At 52.4% G+C, this 18,875-nt stretch overlaps 2 protein-coding genes across 21 annotated transcripts in view; one reads left to right on the top strand and one right to left on the bottom strand.

Annotated features, from left to right (window-relative positions):
• Positions 1–18,875, top strand: part of LOC133627970 (uncharacterized) — a 54,887-nt gene that overhangs the window by 19,312 nt on the left and 16,700 nt on the right. For 13 of the 20 annotated variants that reach the window (XR_009820440.1, XR_009820443.1, XM_062015616.1 and 10 more), the window contains 2 exons: positions 4,587–4,823; positions 5,239–5,478. The gene's annotated coding sequence lies outside the window, so the exon portion shown is untranslated. Of the gene's footprint in view, positions 1–4,586; positions 4,824–5,238; positions 5,479–6,402; positions 7,544–17,769; positions 17,904–18,875 lie in introns of those variants that run through there. The other 7 variants (XM_062015623.1, XM_062015613.1, XM_062015617.1 and 4 more) reach the window with 5 other exon arrangements.
• Positions 15,578–16,299, bottom strand: LOC133627973 (nuclear envelope integral membrane protein 1a-like). The gene is made up of 3 exons (XM_062015629.1): positions 16,186–16,299; positions 15,816–15,949; positions 15,578–15,708 (listed from the first exon to the last, which is right to left on the bottom strand). The coding sequence occupies exons 1-3, from the start codon at positions 16,293–16,295 to the stop codon at positions 15,671–15,673; spliced, it is 282 nt and encodes a 93-aa protein (XP_061871613.1). The 5' UTR covers positions 16,296–16,299; the 3' UTR covers positions 15,578–15,670.

The following is an 18,875-nucleotide window of genomic DNA, read 5'->3' as shown; positions in this document are numbered from 1 at the left end:
ATAACCAGTGACCCCCCTTTTGTTCCAGGACAGCCAAGACCATATGGGGCACAAAGACCTCCATTTTCCTTCCCAAAGTCAGTTTTCGGGCTTCCTGTATGAGGATCACTGTGGCCGTAACTGCCCTCAAGCATGACGGCCAACCAGCACTAACATTGTCCAGTTGTTTTGAAAAATATCCCACTGGGCATTTCCATGACCCTATTTTCTGGGTCAACACTCCCAGAGCCAGATTCTGCCTTTCATTTACATAAAGCTGAAAATCCTTATTTAAGTCTGGCAACCCTAAGGCAGGCGCTTCTTTCAGAGCTTGTTTTAGCTCCTGAAAGGCTCTTTTCCTTTGTGGACTCCATTCCAATTGGGGCTCCTTCAAAGCCTCATACAAGGGTTTGGCTAACAATCCAAAATTTAGAATCCACAGCCTACACCAACCAACCATTCCTAAAAATGATCTCAGTTCCTGATGATTCCTTGGAAGGGGTATGGCACATATTGCCTCAATTCTGTTTGTGCCCAATCGTCTCTGACCTTGCACCAATTCACATCCCAAATAAAGAACACTCTCTTTGAGGAGCTGGGCCTTTTCCTTAGATACTCGATATCCTGCTTGTCCCAGCATATTCAGTAAGGCAATTGTAAGCTTCAGGCAAACTTCCTTTTCCTCAGTTGCCAACAGAATATCATCCACATACTGCAAAATCACATCAGAGAATGGAGATTCTCTTACCTGTTCGGTCTTCCATTCCTCCAACTCTTTGGCTAATTGATTTCCGAAAGTAGTGGGGCTGTTTTTGAAACCCTGCGGAAGCCGTGTCCATGTCAGTTGTTTCTTCCTTCCCGAATTTGGATGTTCCCATTCAAATACTTCCTACTTGGTAATGCCAGCGGGATGCAGAAGAAGGCATCTTTCAAATCAGTTACTGTAAACCATTTAAACCTTTCCGACACAGATGTTAACAGAGTGTAAGGGTTAGCAACCACTGGGTGAATGTCCTTTACAATTTCATTTATGGCCCTTAAATCTTGCACTAGCCTATATTTACCATTAGGCTTACTTACAGGAAAAATAGGAGTGTTATATTCAGATTCACATTCCTGTAAAATTCCTTGAATCAAAAAGTGGGTTATCAGTGGAGCCACTCCTTTCCTCCTTGGGGTCCCATTGCTTCCCGTAAGGGAGCTATTAGCTGAGGCTCTCCCTGATTCCTTCTACCTTGTCTGGTATGTTCTGCAAGAGGGGTTCTCTGTATATTTCGATGAGCTGCAGGGGAGGGAGTTTGGGGACGGAGGGTGACTGAGACTTGGGGAACCCTCGGGGAACTTGGGGATTCCGTCATTCCCTCATTCTCTTCATCCTTCTCATCTTCATCCTCTTCACTGATTTCTTCCCTTTCTACCCGTTGTTGCAAATTAGACGAAGCAGTGGGACCTCGAGCATTGGGAGCAACCAACAACAACAAGTCCTCTTCCTGCCTAGAGAATTCTGCTATACATTTAACACATATAGTTCTTTTCTTACATTTGCTACACCCCAATTCTTTAGTTTCTAAAACCAAAATTCCACACTCCCTCTGCCAATCTAATTTCCGTCCCAAATAATAAAACAGATCCAAATACGGGATCTCATCCCATTTCTCATTGTCTCGTAAATACTGCATTAAAGGTGATATAACATCCAGATCAACAGTACCATTCAGGGGCCACGCAGGTCCTCCCTCTGATTCATACAGAGGCCACCAGTGATTACAATAATCTATCATTTTACCCTTATTCAAATCTTGATAAAATCCAGCACTCCTCCATCTTCCCAGCAAACATCCTAATGGGGTGTTTCCTGGGATTTTACTATTAGACTGAACTAACGCCTTAAAAGTTTTAAACGACATCATTTCAAGTATTCACGAAACAAAATAGCAGCAAACAACATAGCAGCAAACACAAACACTATAACAATACAAACAAAAATCACAAAACCAATAACAAATACCAAACCAACTTGCCACTTCTCGACGCCGCGAGGGGCAAGTGCCGGACCTGCGTAGCCAGGTTGTTTCTGCAGCCAAGTTGTCCAGCCCTCAAATGATGTTTTCACGAAGGGAGAGCATGCTGGCTGAATGTCAGAAACATTGATGCTCATTAGCATTTCAACACGTTTAAGGGACCACTCTGGGTTAAACAACATTTGTTATTGACCTATATTCTTGATCATGTATGGCCCAATCTCAAAGGTCTTTAGCTCTAACCTCAGGTCAATTTTGACTTTATCGTGCAGTGCCCGACCTTCCAATCCTTGCCATCAGCAGGTGACCAGGGCTGGTTCAGTTCGCTTAAAATTAAACCAGCACTCGGGTCTCTCTAGGCACGCTTCTCCAAGTTCATTTGAAGATGTCATCATCCTTATACGAATCATAGTTTCCCCCAAAATCACCGTCTCATCATCCTGGTGATACGCTTGGCATCCCACTGTTATCTCATTCCCCATTTTTGCCCGTAACCGGGTCATCTCGTCCCCATTACCTCTGTGCCACTGACTTTCCTGGTATACCTCATTCCCGTGAGAAACCACCGTAGCCAGCCTTGTTCTTGGATCCACCTTTCCCTTCATCACAGTATGGCTCTTCTGAGCATGATTCCAAGGCCAGTCCTTAGGCTCTCTGTTGCAAGCGAGGGAGAAGATACTAAAACATATTAACAGCTCAAACTCTTCATTAATAATTTTAAAGGTCTGCTCTTAAGATTGTGAGGACTTTTGCCGGGGTCGGAGTCTTAAGGGTCCAGTCTCTGTTACCTCCCAACACTGCTTGTGAGCTTTCTTTACTCTGGTATGGTGTATCCATGATGTCTGTTGCTGTATCTTAACAGCTGTGTGTGTCGTCAACAGAACCTGGAATGGTCCTTCCCATTTCAGCTCCAGGGCTGAGTCTGACAGAGATCTGACATCTACATAATCACCTGGTTCTATGTTATGTACAGGCCATGAGCACGGGTCCCTAAAACCAGTTTTTCTACTTTTCTGAGTTGTTTTTGTAAGCTTATTCCATAGTCAGTTAACACCTCGGCACCAACTTGTGTTGATGTTCCTGCTTGGACTGAATAGGGTCTTCCGTACAGTATCTCAAAGGGACTTAATCCCTCCTTAGCCCTTGGTTTGGTTCTTACTTGCAGCAAGGCTAGAGGACTGAGGCCAGGCTGGTCCAGCTTCTTGGCCCAGTTTTACAGTCTGTAATTTAAGAAGGTGCTTCATCTTCTCCACCTGGCCACTTGCTTGGGGTCTGTAGGGAGTGTGCGACTGCCAGTCTATCCCCAGAACCCCACTAATTTGTTGGGTCATTTTGGCCACAAAAGGAGGGCCTCTGTCTGAGGATATTACTGCTGGGACCCCAAATCTTGGTATTACCTCATGCAGTAAAGCCTTAGTTACCTCTCTAGCCTTGTTTGTTCGGCAAGGGAATGCTTCTGGCCATCCTGAAAAGGTATCAGTTAGTACAAGTAGATATCGGAAACCCCCTTTTCTTGGAAGTTGTGAAAAGTCAATTTGCCACCACTGTCCAGGGAAATTACCCTTCCCTATCTGCCCTGGCTCCATTTTCCAGCTTCCCTGTGGGTTATTCTGTAAATAAATCTCACATTCTTGTGTTACTTGTTTGATGGTTGTGTACAAGTTACAGGCAACAATGTGTTTGCTCAGATACTTATACAGGGCTTCGACTCCCCAGTGAGACTTTCTGTGTTCAGCCATGATTCTAGCCCAAAGTCATGTACTAGGCATCACTACTTTCCCTTGTGGTGTTGTAGCCCAACCATTTTCCTCTGTTTCTCCCCCTAAATCCTGAATCAATTTCTGGTCTTCTTTCAGACAGTTAGGAAGCTGGTTGATTGGGATTTTTCCACCTGGAATCCGAGACTGTATCTCTGCTGTGCCTTTTTCAGCTGCTCTCTTTGCTTCCCGGTCTGCCATGGAATCGCCTGCCTCTTGTGCACTTGTTCCCTTGTGGTGAGCTTTGCAGTGCATAATCGCTACTTGCTTTGGTAACTGTACAGCTTCTAAGAGTTTGAGAATTTCCTCTGCATGTTTTATGTGCTTCCCTTGGGTGGATAAGAGTCCTCTTTCTCTCCAGATCGCTCCATGGGCGTCAACCACTCCAAAGGCATATTTGGAATCTTCCTGTCTTTAGCAAGCTCTAATGCTCGAGTTAAAGCTATTATTTCAGCCTTTTCTGCAGAGGTGCCTGAGGCGAGGGCCCCAGACTCTATTACCTTGTCTGTAGTGGTCACTGCGTACCCTGCGTTGCGCTGTCCACTTTTGATGAAGCTGTATACCGTGTGTCCTCAGCATCCTCCAGCAGTTGTTCCTTCAGCTCTGGTCAGCTGGAGTAGACTGCTTCAATGGTTTCCAGGCAATCGTGAGTCAGTGGTTCCCCTGTAAGTCCACTAAGGAAAGATGCTGGGTTGACAATGTTAGTTACTGTTTTCTGGACAATTGGGTCTTCAAGGCCCTTACTAACGAGCAGTTCGAGCTCCAGTGAGCTGAGCTTTCTTATCATGGTGTTAGTCTACAGTGAATTGTGTCTTTCTAACTTTCTCAGGCCTTTCCTTCCTGTATGTCTGCTTTTGCCCATCACCCGGGCTTTTGTCCGCCCTTGTCTGGGGGCGAGCGGTGGCAGAGCCTGTCCCCGGCAGCACAGAGCACGGAGGAGGGAAAGGCGCTGCGGGACGCGGCATGAGCGGCGGCAGCTTCCTGAGCCTCGGCGCTTCTCTGCAGGAGCCCCCTGTGCCCGGCTCCGAGGGACGGGCGGCCCCTGAGCTCAGCGACGGCGCAGCAGGTACTGGCAACGCCCCCGCGTCCTCTTGCTTCTCCCTGTTTCTTTGGCTTTATTTTGCCAAACTCCCTCCCTCTTAAAATGTTCTTTCTTACCCCTCATTGTACTGTCTTTGCTGGGTGTGTTGGTGGCTGTGTCTTGGCCTGCCTTAGGAGCCTTGCTTCTTTGACTGTCTTCCCCGGCCCCGTTGGCTGCCTTGTCGTTATCCCTGCCCGTGTTCTGAAAAGGTGCCGTCTTTGCATCCTCCTTGTCTCGGTGCCTCTGTTCTCCAGCCTCTCTTTCCAAGCCCCCTGTGCCCATTGCTTCTGCTGCTGCACTTTCCTCGAGGCCCCCTGGGCATCCAGTTTCCTTCCTGCATTCCCGCTGAACTCGCCGTCTCTCTCTTTGTTTGAGCGGGGTCCATCTTTCCCGTTTCCAGCCTGGATATTGAAGACAGCCCAGGGCGTTCAGGAGCTGCTGCTTTCCTCCTCTGCCATGCGGCCAGCCCGCTGGAGTGCTGCCTCCTGCACCAAGAGCCCTTCTCCGGGATGAGACCCGTGTGGCAGCTGCCGGGGAAGCGGCCATCTGGCTGAGCAGCTGCCGTCGTCCTGTGCCCCAGGAGAAGCGGCCGCAGTGACTGTCTGCTGGGAGAGCCCTGAAGAACCCTGGGCAGCCAATGGTAGGTCCCACTCCCCCATCCCTGGGATGGGGATCCTCTTTCATCTCAAGGCTTATCACGCCTGCTCTACTTTATTTTTGCATTTCTCGTATTCTTCTGCTTTTCAGTTTTTCTCCTTTTCTGCTTTTCTCCTTTACTTCAATTTTTCTCCCCTTCTCCTGCCTTTCTGCCTTGCTCCTTTTCTGCTGCCTTTCTGCCTTGCTCTCTTTCTACTACCTTTCTTGAGTCTAAAATGTTTTCAGAGAGAGTCAAAGCAATGAGTACACTGAGAGAAAGAATATTTGAAAGGTATCAAAGAAAGAAAATGTAAAGCAAATGTAAAAAGAAGGTTTTAAAAACGAGGAGGGTGAGGAAATGGATAAAAAATCCCAAACAAATACAAAAGAGGGACAGCAAGTTCAAAGTTCAGAGCTCACCCCTGCCCTGCTGAAGTGTGGGTGCTAAATGCCAGGTGTGACCAGGGGTATATGAGCCACAGCTCCTCCACTGGGAGCTCATTCTTCTCCTGGGTGTGTGCTCTGAAGTGGGGTTTGGAGGCTTCTGAGTTGCATGTGCAGAATATTCCAAGCTGCAGTGAGGGCTGAGGTAAGAGCGTGGGTACCGAGCAATGCGGCGAGACATGGTTGGGCAGAGATTCTGATGTGCTTGAATAGGGAAGATTCAAGGCAGATGTTTCTTTCCTTCCAGGAGATTCTCACATGTGAGACTGTTAAAGTAGAGAATCACACAATGGAAGGAAGGGACTTTTAGAGATTATCTAGTCCAACCCCCTTGCAGAAGCAGGTTCGCTTAGATCAGGTTGCATAGGAACATGTCCAGGCTGGTCATGAAGACCTCCAAGGAAGGTCAAATCTAAAGTCTGGTATAAGAATCCCACTCCTGGAGAGTGGCAAGGGCCTGCAGATCTGTTAACGTGGGGAACAGGCTGCGCTTGTGTCGTTACAGATCAAGGTCCCCGGTGGATTCGGGCAAAATGGATCAAGCCACATCAAGCCAAAGGACTTAATGACTGTAAGAGCAACGGAAAAAACAGTCTTGAGGAAAGAACCAATTGATCCACCCTCAATCCATCACCCTGTTAAAATGTAAACCCTCTCAACTGTGGCACCACATATGCTGCTGTAAATTCCTCCAGCTACCTGTATCATATTAAAAGAACTGAAGAACTTAACAAGACGGCCAATGGAAACTTGAAAGCAAAACTGGTGTGTTTTCTACAGATGAAGAGATATTTCCTGCTCACAGATCAGCATGCGAAAGAAGTGGAAGAAAAGTCCAAAACTACATTCAGAAAACAAACCTCAGTGGAAGCACAGAGAACTCATCCCTTCTCACCAGTGTGCGTCGCTCCTAGCAACACACATCAGATTACGTTCATTTTGAGTTTATGGATTTCTGTGTTGCATTGTTCAGTCAGGTAGCTGTTCTTGACCTTTTGTTGTAAACTCATGGCCATGGGTAAAAATAGTTCTGTTTTCTTCATGTACCTTTAATTTTGAAATGTGTTGCTGAAGGCTGGCTGGTCCAAAAAGAAAAAGGGGGGAACTGAAAGCACAAATGTGGCTTGGACCAGTCAGCCTGAATAAAGATGGTAGGGACAAGTTAATGCAGCTGGCAAGCTACTTCCACTTATCAGAAACAGATGCTGCAAGGTACTCAGTTGGGCCCTGGGTGATCACAGGGGCAGAAGCAGCATAGAAGGAAGTAGCTAGCAAAGGAAGGGTGGCTTTGAGTCAGCCCTGTTGGTTGTACTATTTTGCCCGTGTACGGCTCTGCACGTGCATTACCTAGATTCTCTACATCTTTGACTGAATATAGCTTGCACTGCTCCAACAGTGGCAGATTGCGCTGTTGGTATTGATCCTCAGCAGGGAGGGGAACCAGTAGAGATTAAAGCTTCAGGCTATTCTGCTCTCTCCCCTCCTCCAAGGTCCAACATCCACTGCCTTATTTGGTTGTTTGCTCGGGGCTCAGAGTCCCCTCTTTGCTTGTGGTTTCATTGGTCTTTTGGACTATTTGTCCTACTCATTGAATTACAGATTGTCTCATGAGCTACCAAACCAAATCTTTATTAAAACTACAAACAGTCTGTAACAAACTACAGGGATGAAAGAACAGAGAACCAGGGCCTCCTGAACAGTCAGGAAAAAGCATCAAGAGAGGCGTAAAGCCTGGAAGGGAAACAAACATGCAGCGAAAGCCCCAGCAGTGGCGAGGTGAGGTCTGGGCCAGCTGAGCACAGCCGGTCTCCTGCGGGGCTGTGGGTCAGGTCACTCCCCTGATTGCTGTGCTTGGATTTCTCCTCCTAAGTGCTCCTCCTAAGTGCTCCTAAGTACGGCCGTACTCCTGCTCATGGCGAATGACCTCGTAGCGAGTGAGGTGAGAGGCACCACGCAGAAAGGCAGCAAAGCTGGGAGAAAACACAAACCAGCGTCATGCCAGGCCCCGGCACACAGGGAGGAGCGTTTCAGGGCCGGGACCAGGCGGTATCTGCCCTTCCCCCCTGGCACGCCCGGCTTCCACACAGCCCCTACCTTCTGGGCCCCCCTCTCCCCATCTGCAAAGCCAGAAGAGACAGCACAGCAACCTCAGCCTTTCAGAAGCAGAAGTGCCGAACACCCTTGTGCACAGGGCCAGGAAACGTTACCTCTCTGGAGAGCGGAGGCGTCTCATTATAGTCTGGACATTGACCTCTGGGCTTTTGCAGTACTTTCGAAGCTCCTCGAGTGCCCTGCGTGTCTCCACCTCGCCCTGCTTTCGATATTCCTCCTGGGTCAGCAGGTGACGGGGGCTCGGCTCAGCCCAAACGCTCCTCCCTCTCCTGCCAGCAGAAGGGTCCCAGTCAGTGCCCGCCCAGCCGGGGCAGCAGGTCAGAGCTGGCGGCTAGAGGAGCTGAGAACGTCCCTCCGGCCTCTGCTCATCGCTCCTGAGGGAGACTGCCAGCCCTGAGCAGGAGCAGGGCACTCTCCTGCACTGTCCGAGGGACACAGGAACACAACCTCTTCCCAGACCCCACCAAAGGTGCCCCAGGTGTGTGACACAGACTCCATCCAACAGCTCATCCAGGCCTGATAATGGCTGGCAAGCAGGAGTGAGCCTGCGTGCTGACAGTCCTCACCTTTGGGCAGCAGAAGCCCAGTACATGATGTAATTGATGATCTTGATGCACATTGGAATCAGCACCACAGCCAAGGCAATAGGATGGATCTGGTTGGCTGCATATAGCAGCGGCAGCCCCAGGAGCTGCAGGCCCCAGATGAGATGGATGCTGCGCTCGTTCTCCAGTGGGCTGTACATGTAGCTCATGTGGAAGGTCAGCAAGCTCACATACAGCAGGTAGCCTGTGGGAGAGCAGAAGCATGGGGCAGGCAGCACCCAGCGGGCTCAGCTGGGCTGACAGGAGCTGCCGAGCTGCACTCTCAGGGCTGCAGGGAATCCTGACGCCTGATGCCACGTCCCTGTGGCCCTGCTCCCCCTTCCCAGAGCTCCCCCAGCTCAGCAGAATCCTGGTGGGTAAAGAGAAAAGCTCTTCTTCTCTTTTCATTGCAGTGCGTTTGTGTGGGCAGCTTTTTGTAGCAGGGGTACGGTGGTGGCTGCTGGAAGTGTCCCCTGTGCAGTTGAGGAGGTGTTTCCATTTAAACATAAGCAAATCCTATTTCCCTGTTGTGCTGAGGGAGCCCCGGCCCAGGCTGCCCAGGGAGGTTGTGGAGGCTCCTGCTCGGGTCACCTTCAAAACTCACTTGGACATGTTCCTGTGGCCCCTGATCGACATGAACCTGCTTTGGCAAGGGGGGCCGGAATAGATCATCTCTCAAGGTCCCTTCCAACCCTCACCGTTGTGTGATGCTGTGAACAGCTTTGCTGCGCACCCTCAGCCAGCCAGAGCTAAAGCAGGACCCAGACCCAGCACAGCCCCGTCCCCCGCTCCCCTGCTCAGCTCCAATCCAGCTCCTCGCTGTCGTCCCACTCACTTTCGCTCCACTGCGGCATCTCTGACAGCAGCAAGATCAGAGCCCCGAGGATCAGCACGCAAACCTCAATCGGTTCCATGTTTCCCGCTGCAGCAGCGCCGGGCAGCTCCGCGTCTGCCACTCGCTGAGCAAGTGCCACTGGTGCAGGCGGCAGCACTGAGTGTGGCGCCGGGCTCTGTGATGTCACAGCTGCCGATTCTCTGGTGGGGCCCACGCTGGGGGGTGAAGAGCAACCCCCTGAGGGGCCCCAGGCGCAAGGGCAGGGGCCTGCAGCTGGGGAGGAACAAGCCCAGCACCAGCCCAGGCTGGGGGTGACCTGCTGGAGAGCAGCTGTGGGACAGGGACCCGGCAAGTGCTGGTGGGCGGCAAATAAAGATGAGCCAGAAGCGTGGCTGAGCCCAAAGAGTCATGGTCAACAGAGTCCAATCCAGTTGGTGTCACAAGTGCTGTCCCCGGGGCTCAGGACGGGGGGCACTCCTCTTGAACACCTTTGTTAGTGATCTGGATGAGGGGATCGGTGGCCTCACCGACTTGTCGTGTGGGACTCCACACAGCAGCTTCACACTTATGGTGATTTCCTACCCCGCGGCAGGATCCATCAGTAAAACAACCGTAATGAGCATCTGTGGAGGAATGGTTAAGGGAGCATGGACATGGATCCCGGGGTATAATGTTAGGCCTGATGGGGCAAGGCAATCTTGCTGCCCGTTCCCGAAGGAAAATACAAAACACCCGAGGTCGTTTCATGCGGTGCTTTATTGAGGGCCCTAGGGACCTGAGGACTACTGTCCAAAGTCAGAGCCCCCCTTAACAGAGATTTTCACAGGGTTTATATACTTTTCAGAAGATGATTGCTTCATCGTACCTACGTGCTGTTTGCTAGTTTTCTTAGGGTTTATTATTACATTGTACTCTTTCATGTAATTTCTTTTAACTATAAATCTTACATTTTGTCTAGACACATGGTCATAAATTAACAAACAAGTATTCATCCAAGATAACAGTCCTAGGAACAGCAGATTATGCTCTACATGCTTCATTTATCGTTTCCACAAGTTCAGCATGCCCTACCAGTTTCAAAGTTAATAGGTTACATAATTACATAAACATAAAACACTCCAACAATGCACTAGGCCTAAATTCAAGCCTTAGCCAAACTACCTCTAACTTGTTTATGATGATTGCTAACAATCTGAGTTCTACTTATATGAATTTAATGCACAATCAAGACCAGAGTCAGAGCCATGGTTAAAGTAGTTGCTGTCACATAGTCAGCGAAGACAGCAGGCCGCTTTCTGATCCTTCAAGGTTGGGCTGTTTTCAGCTAACGAGCTAACAGCTCAAGGTGGAAAACAACTATGGAGAAAAACAAGATGGGAAGATGTGAGGGAGCTTGCTTATGGCAGAAACCGCAAGTAGGATGAACATAAGAATGTAATCTATTAGCTGCTGTTGCTGAGCTAGCTTTGAAGCTGCTGTGTATATAAGTTAGAGCCTGCTCTCAATAAAGAAGATTTCTGCTATCACTCACATTGAGTAGGACTGATTTCTTCCCACCCAGCTGAGAATCGGACCCTGGGTTGATTGCCGCATGAAGTAGGCTTGGAGCTGGTTTTTCAGGCTTTGAGCCTGGGTGTTTCAGGCTTCGAGCCTGGTTTTCAGACTTAGAGTCTGGCTTTCAGACTTCGAGTCTGCTTTTTTCAGGCCAAGAGCCAAAAACTTCGCGGCAAGCATCCACCCCGGGCTCAGGGCTCTGGGTATTGCTGCAGCTTCACTTGGGCTTGCTTCAGCTTCAGCTTGCTTCAAACATCCAGGATACAGGTGTCAGCTAACTTGAGACATTTGGAGTGTCTCCCTTCTGTATCTGCAGCTGCAGTACAGAATGCTGCTTTCTGAAACCTCCAAATCACAGAATCCCAGAGTCTCAAGGGCTGGAAGGGACCTGGAAAGCTCATCCAGTGCAACCCCTCTGCCAGAGCAGCACCACCCAGAGTAGGGCACACAGGAACTCATCCAGCTGGGTTTGGGATGTCTCCTGAGCAGGAGACTCCACAGCCCATCTGGGCAGCCCCTGCCAGTGCTCCCTCACCTCAGCAGGGAACAAATTCTGCCTTGTGTCCCTTTGGAACCTCTGATGTTCCGGCTTGAATGAGGTCAACCCTCAGGCTCCTCTTTTCCAAGCTCCAGAGCCCAGCTGCCTGACCCTTTCAGCACAAGGCAGATGCTCCACTCCAGCATCTCTGTGACCATGTACTGAACTCTCTCCAGCAGCTCCCTGTCCTCCTGCAACTGAGGGGCCTAGATCTGGACACAGTATCCCCGATGTGGTCTCACAAAGGCAGAGCAGAGGGGCAGCAGAACCTCTGTGCACCTACTGCCCACAGCATTTCTAATCCACCCCAGGGTGCCATTGGCCTCTTGCCTATCAGGGCACGTTGCTGCTCAGGCTCATCCTGCTGCTCACCTGCACCCCCAGCTCCCTTTCCCCTGCACGACTCTTTGAGAGGTCATTCCCCAGCCTGTGCTGGCACATGGGGTTGTTCTTTCCTAGAGGCAAGACTCTACACTTGCCCTTCTTCAATTTCATTAGATGTGTCTCTACCCAACTCTGCAGCCTGTCTAGGTCTCGTTGAGTGGCAGCACAGCCTTCTGGTGTGTCAGCCACTGCCCCCAGTTTAGTATTGTCTGATGGCATGTGCTGCTGGCCCTTTTGCCCATGGAGGGTTTCCCTGTCCAGCCGTCAAGTCTCTCACCCCTGAGAAGCAACTGGGGCATTTCCTGCCTGTGGCTCCAGGCCTCTGCTCTCCCACACGTGCCCAGCAGCAACCAGGAGCTTGTGCCCAGTGCCTGTAGGTTTGTTCCATGTCACTGGGATACAGTCACCTCCTAATGGGGGATCTGTCCCAGTGTGAAGCTGTAAAACCCAGTCCCAACATGCCATGAGGTGGTGGGAGGTGACAGGAGGCAACAGCATCTTATGGGAGCAGAGGAAGGGGGTTGGATGCATCGTGACATTCTCCACACCAGCAGAACAGCAGCAGGATCCCACAGACGCCTTTTCTGAGGCGTTTTGGGGCTGGCACTGGGGTCCCTTCCACAGTGACTGAGGTTCTGGACGGTGTTGGAACAAACATCCCATCACTGTCACAACAAAACCTGGGCCTGTGGTCTACAGAGTCAACAAGTACTTGAGTCCAGCCCTGCCACAGCCACCACGAGCCCCTGTCCCTCAGCACAGCTCCATGGCTTTGAGATCCCTTTGGACAGCCCTTTGGGGAAGAAATTGTTCCTCATCTCCAACCTAAACCTCCCCTGAGGCTATTTCAGGCTGTTTCCTCTTGTCCTGCGGGTCACGAGCAGAGACTGACCCCCAGCTCACTGCAGCCTCCTGTCAGGGAGTGTCAGAGAGTGCTCCTGTCTCCCCTCAGCCTCCTCTTCTCTAGGCTCAACATCCCCATTCCCTCAGCACCTCCCCAGCATTCCTGTGCTCCAGCCCCTTTCCCAGCTCTGTGCCCGGCTCTGGCCATGCTACAGCACCTCAAGCACTTTGAAAACTTTAATTTTAGGTGATTGTTGGTAACAGAACCCCCCAAAAAGAACAAAGGCAAATTGCCTACTGCAACCACATCCCCCCCATCCCTTGCTGCTCTCCCTCTGCAGCACATCCAGCTCCTGACCTCTTAACAGGGACAGGAAAGGTTCAGCACAGGGAGATGTGGCAGCAGTGACAAGCTCCAGGAGTCCCTCAGCTGCTCTGAGGAGAGAAGGACTCCCAAGAGAGATCCTGGTGCTGCTGCAGCTAGGAGGTCCCTCTCTGTCAGTGAGGCTCAGCACGTGCTCCACATCTGTCCCTTCCTGTCTGCTTCTCCTGGTCAACAATCAGAGCTCAGACACAGAGTAGGATGGTGCTGACTTCCACAGCAGTGGCTTTCTGGCTCCCAGAAGGAATCTCAGCAGCTCCAGTGCAGCTTCTTACTGGTCTTGGGAAATGTTACCAACTTGTGTACATCAGAACAGAGTGACAGCCCTCACCATGAGAAACAATAGTTGTGTGGGTGTGATGGCATCAAAACCAGAGACGGTGATGTACTTGGAACATTGAACACAGGGATGACCAATCAATTAAAAGCTCTGACATGGAGTGGGCCCATTTCCAGTCCCAGAATGCTGGGGGTAGCCCTGCAGAGCTCGTCTGGCTAAAGCTTCTGCTAAAGCAGGTTCCCCTCGCTCAGGAACATGTCCAGGTGGGGTTGGGAACCTCCTGAGAAGGCTACCCTCCCTGGACAGCCTGGGCCAGGGCTCCCTCAGCTCAGCACCAAAGGACTTGCTCCTCCTGGGCCGGGGGCACTTGCTGTGTCCCAGCCTGTGCCCATCATCCCTTGTCCTGCCACTGGCCACCCCAGCACAAAGCCTGGCCCCATCCATCCTCCTTTAGGGACTCAGCAGCATTGGGAAGGGACCCTGAGCTCAGGCCTCTGTTCCCCAGGCTGAACAGCCCCAGGGCTGCAGCCTTTCCTCCTCACACACATGTTCCATCCCTCAGCATCTTGCTGGCCCTGCCCTGGCCTCTCTGCAGCACTTCCCTGTCTCTCTGCAGCTGGGGAGCCCAGCACTGGCCCCAGGACTCCAGCTGAGGCCTCCCCAGCTCTGGCAGAGCAGAGGGGCAGCACAACCTCCCTGGCCCTGCTGCCCACACTATCTACATGCCCCCCAGGCTGCCATTGGCTCCTTGCCCACGAGCCCACGTTGCTGCCCCACGTTCCCTTTGCTGCCCCCCAGCACTGCCAGGGCCCTGTCCCACAGCTGCTCTCCAGCAGGTCACCCCCAGCCTGGGCTGCTGCTGGGCTTGTTCCTCCCCAGCTGCAGGACTCTGCCCTTTTCCTTGGTGACCCGCAGCAGGTTCCTCTGTGCCCACCTCTCAAGCCAGTCGAGATCCAGCTGACTAGCAGCACAGCATCTAGGGAATCAGCCAGTGCTCCCAATTTGGTGCCATCAGGAAACTTGCTGAGGGTCCCTCTGTCCCCTCAGCTACTTCCTTGATGAAGATGTTGAATCGGACTGGCCCCAGAACCCATCCCTGTGGAACTCCACTGGCCACAGGCCTTCAGCCCCACTCTTTGCCACTGATCTCCACCCCCTGGGCTCTGTCCTTCAGCCCCTTCTCCATCCACCTCAGCCCAGTACCTTTGGTGTTTGCAGGTCATGACACTGACAAGTTCTGGAGGACAACACAACAGCCCCCAGCAGCCATGTCCCTTCCCAGGGCCATCACCCTCCCCTCAGTCCCGCAGGTCACGCTCTGCCCCAGCCTCTCCACATCCTCATGGGCCTCTGTTGGTCACTGGTCTGTTGCACGGGGCTGGTTGAGGTCCAGCTGGGGCTGTGAGGAGCCAATGCACCCCGAGGGCTACATCCAGCATGGCTCATTACCGGGGCAGGTGACACAGCCACTAAACTGGGGAGGAAGCTGGAAGATTCTGGAGCCTGTGCCTCAGCCCTTGCATGGCTGGGCTGGTGCTGCCACAACCCAGGTGGCCCTGTGGCCACCGAGAGCACAACTGGCTCAAACCAACCGAACCTTCTGTCCCCTCAGAGTCAGAACCACCTTGGGACTGGGTTCAGGGCGAGGTTGGGGCTGTGTTGAGCTCAGGATGGTGTTGGGTTGGGGTCAGGGCCATAGACAGGGTGGGGAGGGAATATGAAGCATCCAGAGCGGTTATGAGGTTATGAGGCAGTTACTGAGGTGGATGCTACAGGCCACTGGGAGTTATTGGGAAGGGTAATGGGGGGTTATGAGAGGTTTCGGGCCACTTAGTGGTGGCCAGGGGTGGATATGGGGCAGCTATAGGATGCCAGAAGTAGTTACGGGGCATTGGGAGTGGCTATAGGTCAGCTATAGAGTGCCAGAGGTGGTGATGGGGTATCGAGTGGCTATGGGGCAGCTTTGGAGTGCCAGAGGTGGTTACAGGGTATCAGGAGGGGCTATGGGGCAGTTCCGGCGTGCTACAATGTTCTGGTTTAGCAAGGAGCAGCTTTTGGCTTAGTAACAGGGGGAGCGGGTTGCAGTGGAGACCCGGTAAAGAGTTTGCATGTCCTACTCATGGATCAAGCCACAGGCCAATTACAGATTGTCTCATGAGCTACCAAACCAAATCTTTATTAAAACTACAAACAGTCTGTAACAAATTACAGGGATGAAAGAGCAGAGAACCAGGGGCTCCTCAACAGTCAGGAAAAAGCATCAACAGGGGAGTGAAACCTGGAAGGGAAACAAACATGCAGCGAAAGCCCCAGCAGTGGCCAGGTGAGGTCTGGGCCAGCTGAGCACAGCCGGTCTCCTGCGGGGCTGTGGGTCAGGTCACTCACCTGATTGCTGTGCTTGGATTTCTACTCCTAAGTGCTGCTCCTCAAGGAAGCTGCTGCCACGGCCGTACTCCTGCTCGTGGCGAATGACCTCGTAGTGAGTGAGGTGAGAGGCACCACGCAGAAAGGCAGCAAAGCTGGGAGAAGATACAAACCAGCATCATGCCAGGCCCCGGCACACGGGGAGGAGCGTTTCAGAGCTGGGACCAAGCGGTATCTGCCCTTCCCCCCTGGTAAACCCGGCTTCCACACACCCCCCACCTTCTGTGCCCCCCTCTCCCCATCTGCAAAGCCAGAAGGGACAGCACAGCAACCTCAGCCTTTCAGAAGCAGAAGTGCCGGCCAACCCGAACGCAGGGCCAGGAAACGTTACCTCTCTGGAGAGCGGAGGCGTCTCCTTATAGCCTGGACATTGACCTCTGGGCTTTGGCAGTACTTTCGAAGCTCTTTGACTGCCCTGCATGTCTCCACCTCGCCCTGCATTTGATATTCCTCTTGGGTCAGGAGGTGACAGGGGCTCGGCTGAGCCCAAATGCTCCTCCCTCTCCTGCCAGCAGAAGGGCCCCAGTCAGTGCCCGCCCAGCCGGGGCAGCGGGTCAGAGCTGGCAGCTAGAGGAGCTGAGAACGTCCCTCCGGCCTCTGCTCGTCACTCCTGAGGGAGACTGCCAGCCCTGAGCAGGAGCAGGGCACTCTCCTGCACTGTCTCAGGGACACAGGGACACAATCTCTCCCCAGACCCCACCAAAGGTGCCCCAGGTGTGTGACACAGACTCCACCCAACAGCTCATCCAGGCCTGATAATGGCTGGCAAGCAGGAGTGAGCCCGGGTGCTGACAGTCCTCACCTTTGGGCAGCAGAAGCCCAGTACATGATGTAATTGATGATCTTGATGCAGATTGGAATCAGCATCACAGCCAAGGCAAGAGGATGGATCTGGTTGGCTGCATATAGCAGCGGCAGCCCCAGGAGCTGCAGGCCCCAGATGAGATGGATGCTGCGCTCATTCTCCAGTGGGCCGTACATGTAGCCCATGTGGAAGGTCACCAAGCTCACAAACAGCAGGTAGCCTGTGGGAGAGCAGAAGCATGGGGCAGTAATTGATGAAGCCCAGTACATAATGTAATTGATGCTTTTGCTACTCCGCCTTGTTCCTTTTCTACTGCCTTTCTGCCTTGTTCCTTTTCTGCTGCCTTTCTGCCTTGTTCCTTTTTTACTGTCTTTCTGCCTTTCTGCCTTGCTACTTTTCTACTGCCTTTCTGCCTTGTTCCTCTTCTGCTGCCTTTCTGCCTTGTTCCTTTTTTACTGTCTTTCTGCCTTTCTCGCTTTCTACTGCATTTCTGTCTTGTTCCTTTTCTACTGTCTTTCTATCTTGTTCCTTTTCTGCTGCCTTTCTATCTTGCTCCTTTTCTACTCCTGTGGAAGGCGTCAGGAAGATCTCGGGGGTGGAGTGACAGGAGGTGCTGGTGGTAGCAGATATAAGCACGTGGTGTAAACTAGGGGTTCGAATAAAGTATCATCCATGCTGAGTGTGTGGTGATCCTTGTCCCCTCAGCAGGGGTTGAGTAATCCGTGTGGGCGGCCTGGTGGTTTTGCCAGTGGCGGCAACATAATGCCTTTCTGCCTTGTTCCTTTTCTGCTCCCTTTCTGCCTTGCTCCTTTTCTGCCGCCTTTGTGTTGCTCCTTTTCTGCCGCCTTTCTGCCTTTCTCGGTTCTGCGGCCTGGCGCACACAGGCCGCGCCGCCCTCGCGCCGGGAAACGGCTCGGCTCCGGCGACGAGCGAGCGTTCCAGCGGCAGGGAGGCGTGTGCCCTGTCCGATTGGCCGGCGCAGCCGTCAGTCCCCGGGTCCCGCCCGCCTCTTGCTTCCGATTGGCCGGGCTGTGCCTCGCCGTGCTGTGCGGCACCGCCCACCGCCCGCCTCTGGCTTCTGATTGGCCAGAGTGCCGCTCGGCTCCGCCCTCCGCCCGCTGCGGTCCCCAACGGCATCGGCTCGTGCGAGCTCCGGCGGCTGAAGAGCCGACGCCGGCGGGTCCTGGGGGGCTGCGGAGAGCCCGGCGTCCGCCCCGCGGGAGAGGGTGAGCGGGGACCCAGCGGTAGTGTGGGGAGAGCCCGGGGAGGACTGTGGAGGGGCGGGGTTGCGTCGGGGCCGGGCTGGGCGGCGCCGCTTGGGACTCGGCGCTCGGGGATCAGGGGTGGGAAGCGAAGATTGGCTGTGACGCGCCGAACAATCTCTGGAACGCGGTGAAGGGTTCTAAAGCAGCTCTGCATTCCGCCGCCGGCTGCGAGGGAGAGAGTTCTGCCCAGCTCGCACACGCAGTTGTCTAACAAAGGGCTACTTCTCCGGTACAGCTAGGGCTCTGCATAAGCGCCTGTTCCATAGGCGTCACCTATCCCTGCTTCGCGCTGTAATAAGTCCTCTTCCAGTTTACGCTTGCGCAGTGTCTCTGGTACATTTCCATGCCACGGAGCAGGCTGCAAACGAGTCTGTTTTTCACGTTCCAAGTCCTTCTTATCTGCAGCTGTCTGCACACCAGCTTCTTAGTTATCAGCATTCAGGGCCTTCAAGGCCTTTACTAAGGAGCACTTTGAATTCCAGCAAGCTGAGGTTTCTTATCATGGTGTTAGTTTACAGTCAATTGCGTCTTTCTAACTTTCTCAGGCCTTTCCCTTCTGTATGTCTGCTTTTGCCCATCAGTTCCCCGCTGTCCTGTAATGATATGGTGTATCCATGATGTCTGTTGCTGTATCTTAACAGCTGTGTGTGTCGTCAACAGAACCTGGAATGGTCCTTCCCATTTCAGCTCCAGGGCTGAGTCTGACAGAGATCTGACATCTACATAATCACCTGGTTCTATGTTATGTACAGGCCATGAGCACGGGTCCCTAAAACCAGTTTTTCCACTTTTCTGAGTTGTTTTTGTAAGCTTATTCCATAGTCAGTTAACACCTCGGCACCAACTTGTGTTGATGTTCCTGCTTGGACTGAATAGGGTCTTCCGTACAGTATCTCAAAGGGACTTAATCCCTCCTTAGCCCTTGGTTTGGTTCTTACTTGCAGCAAGGCT

The sequence above is a fragment of the Colius striatus genome, chromosome 26, assembly GCF_028858725.1.
Source record: "Colius striatus isolate bColStr4 chromosome 26, bColStr4.1.hap1, whole genome shotgun sequence".
Lineage (NCBI taxonomy): Eukaryota > Metazoa > Chordata > Aves > Coliiformes > Coliidae > Colius > Colius striatus.
This window is presented reverse-complemented; position numbering and strand designations above follow the sequence as displayed.

Excerpts from the sequence above, each read along its gene's own strand:
- LOC133627973 (XM_062015629.1), bottom strand. The coding sequence starts at position 16,295 with ATGCAGGGCGAGGTGGAGACATGCAGGGCAGTCAAAGAGCTTCGAAAG. Across the intron at positions 15,950-16,185 it reads CGCCTCCGCTCTCCAGAGAG|CTTTGCTGCCTTTCTGCGTG; the intron begins GTAACGTTTCCT and ends ATCTTCTCCCAG. Across the intron at positions 15,709-15,815 it reads AATCCAAGCACAGCAATCAG|GTTTCACTCCCCTGTTGATG; the intron begins GTGAGTGACCTG and ends TTTCCCTTCCAG.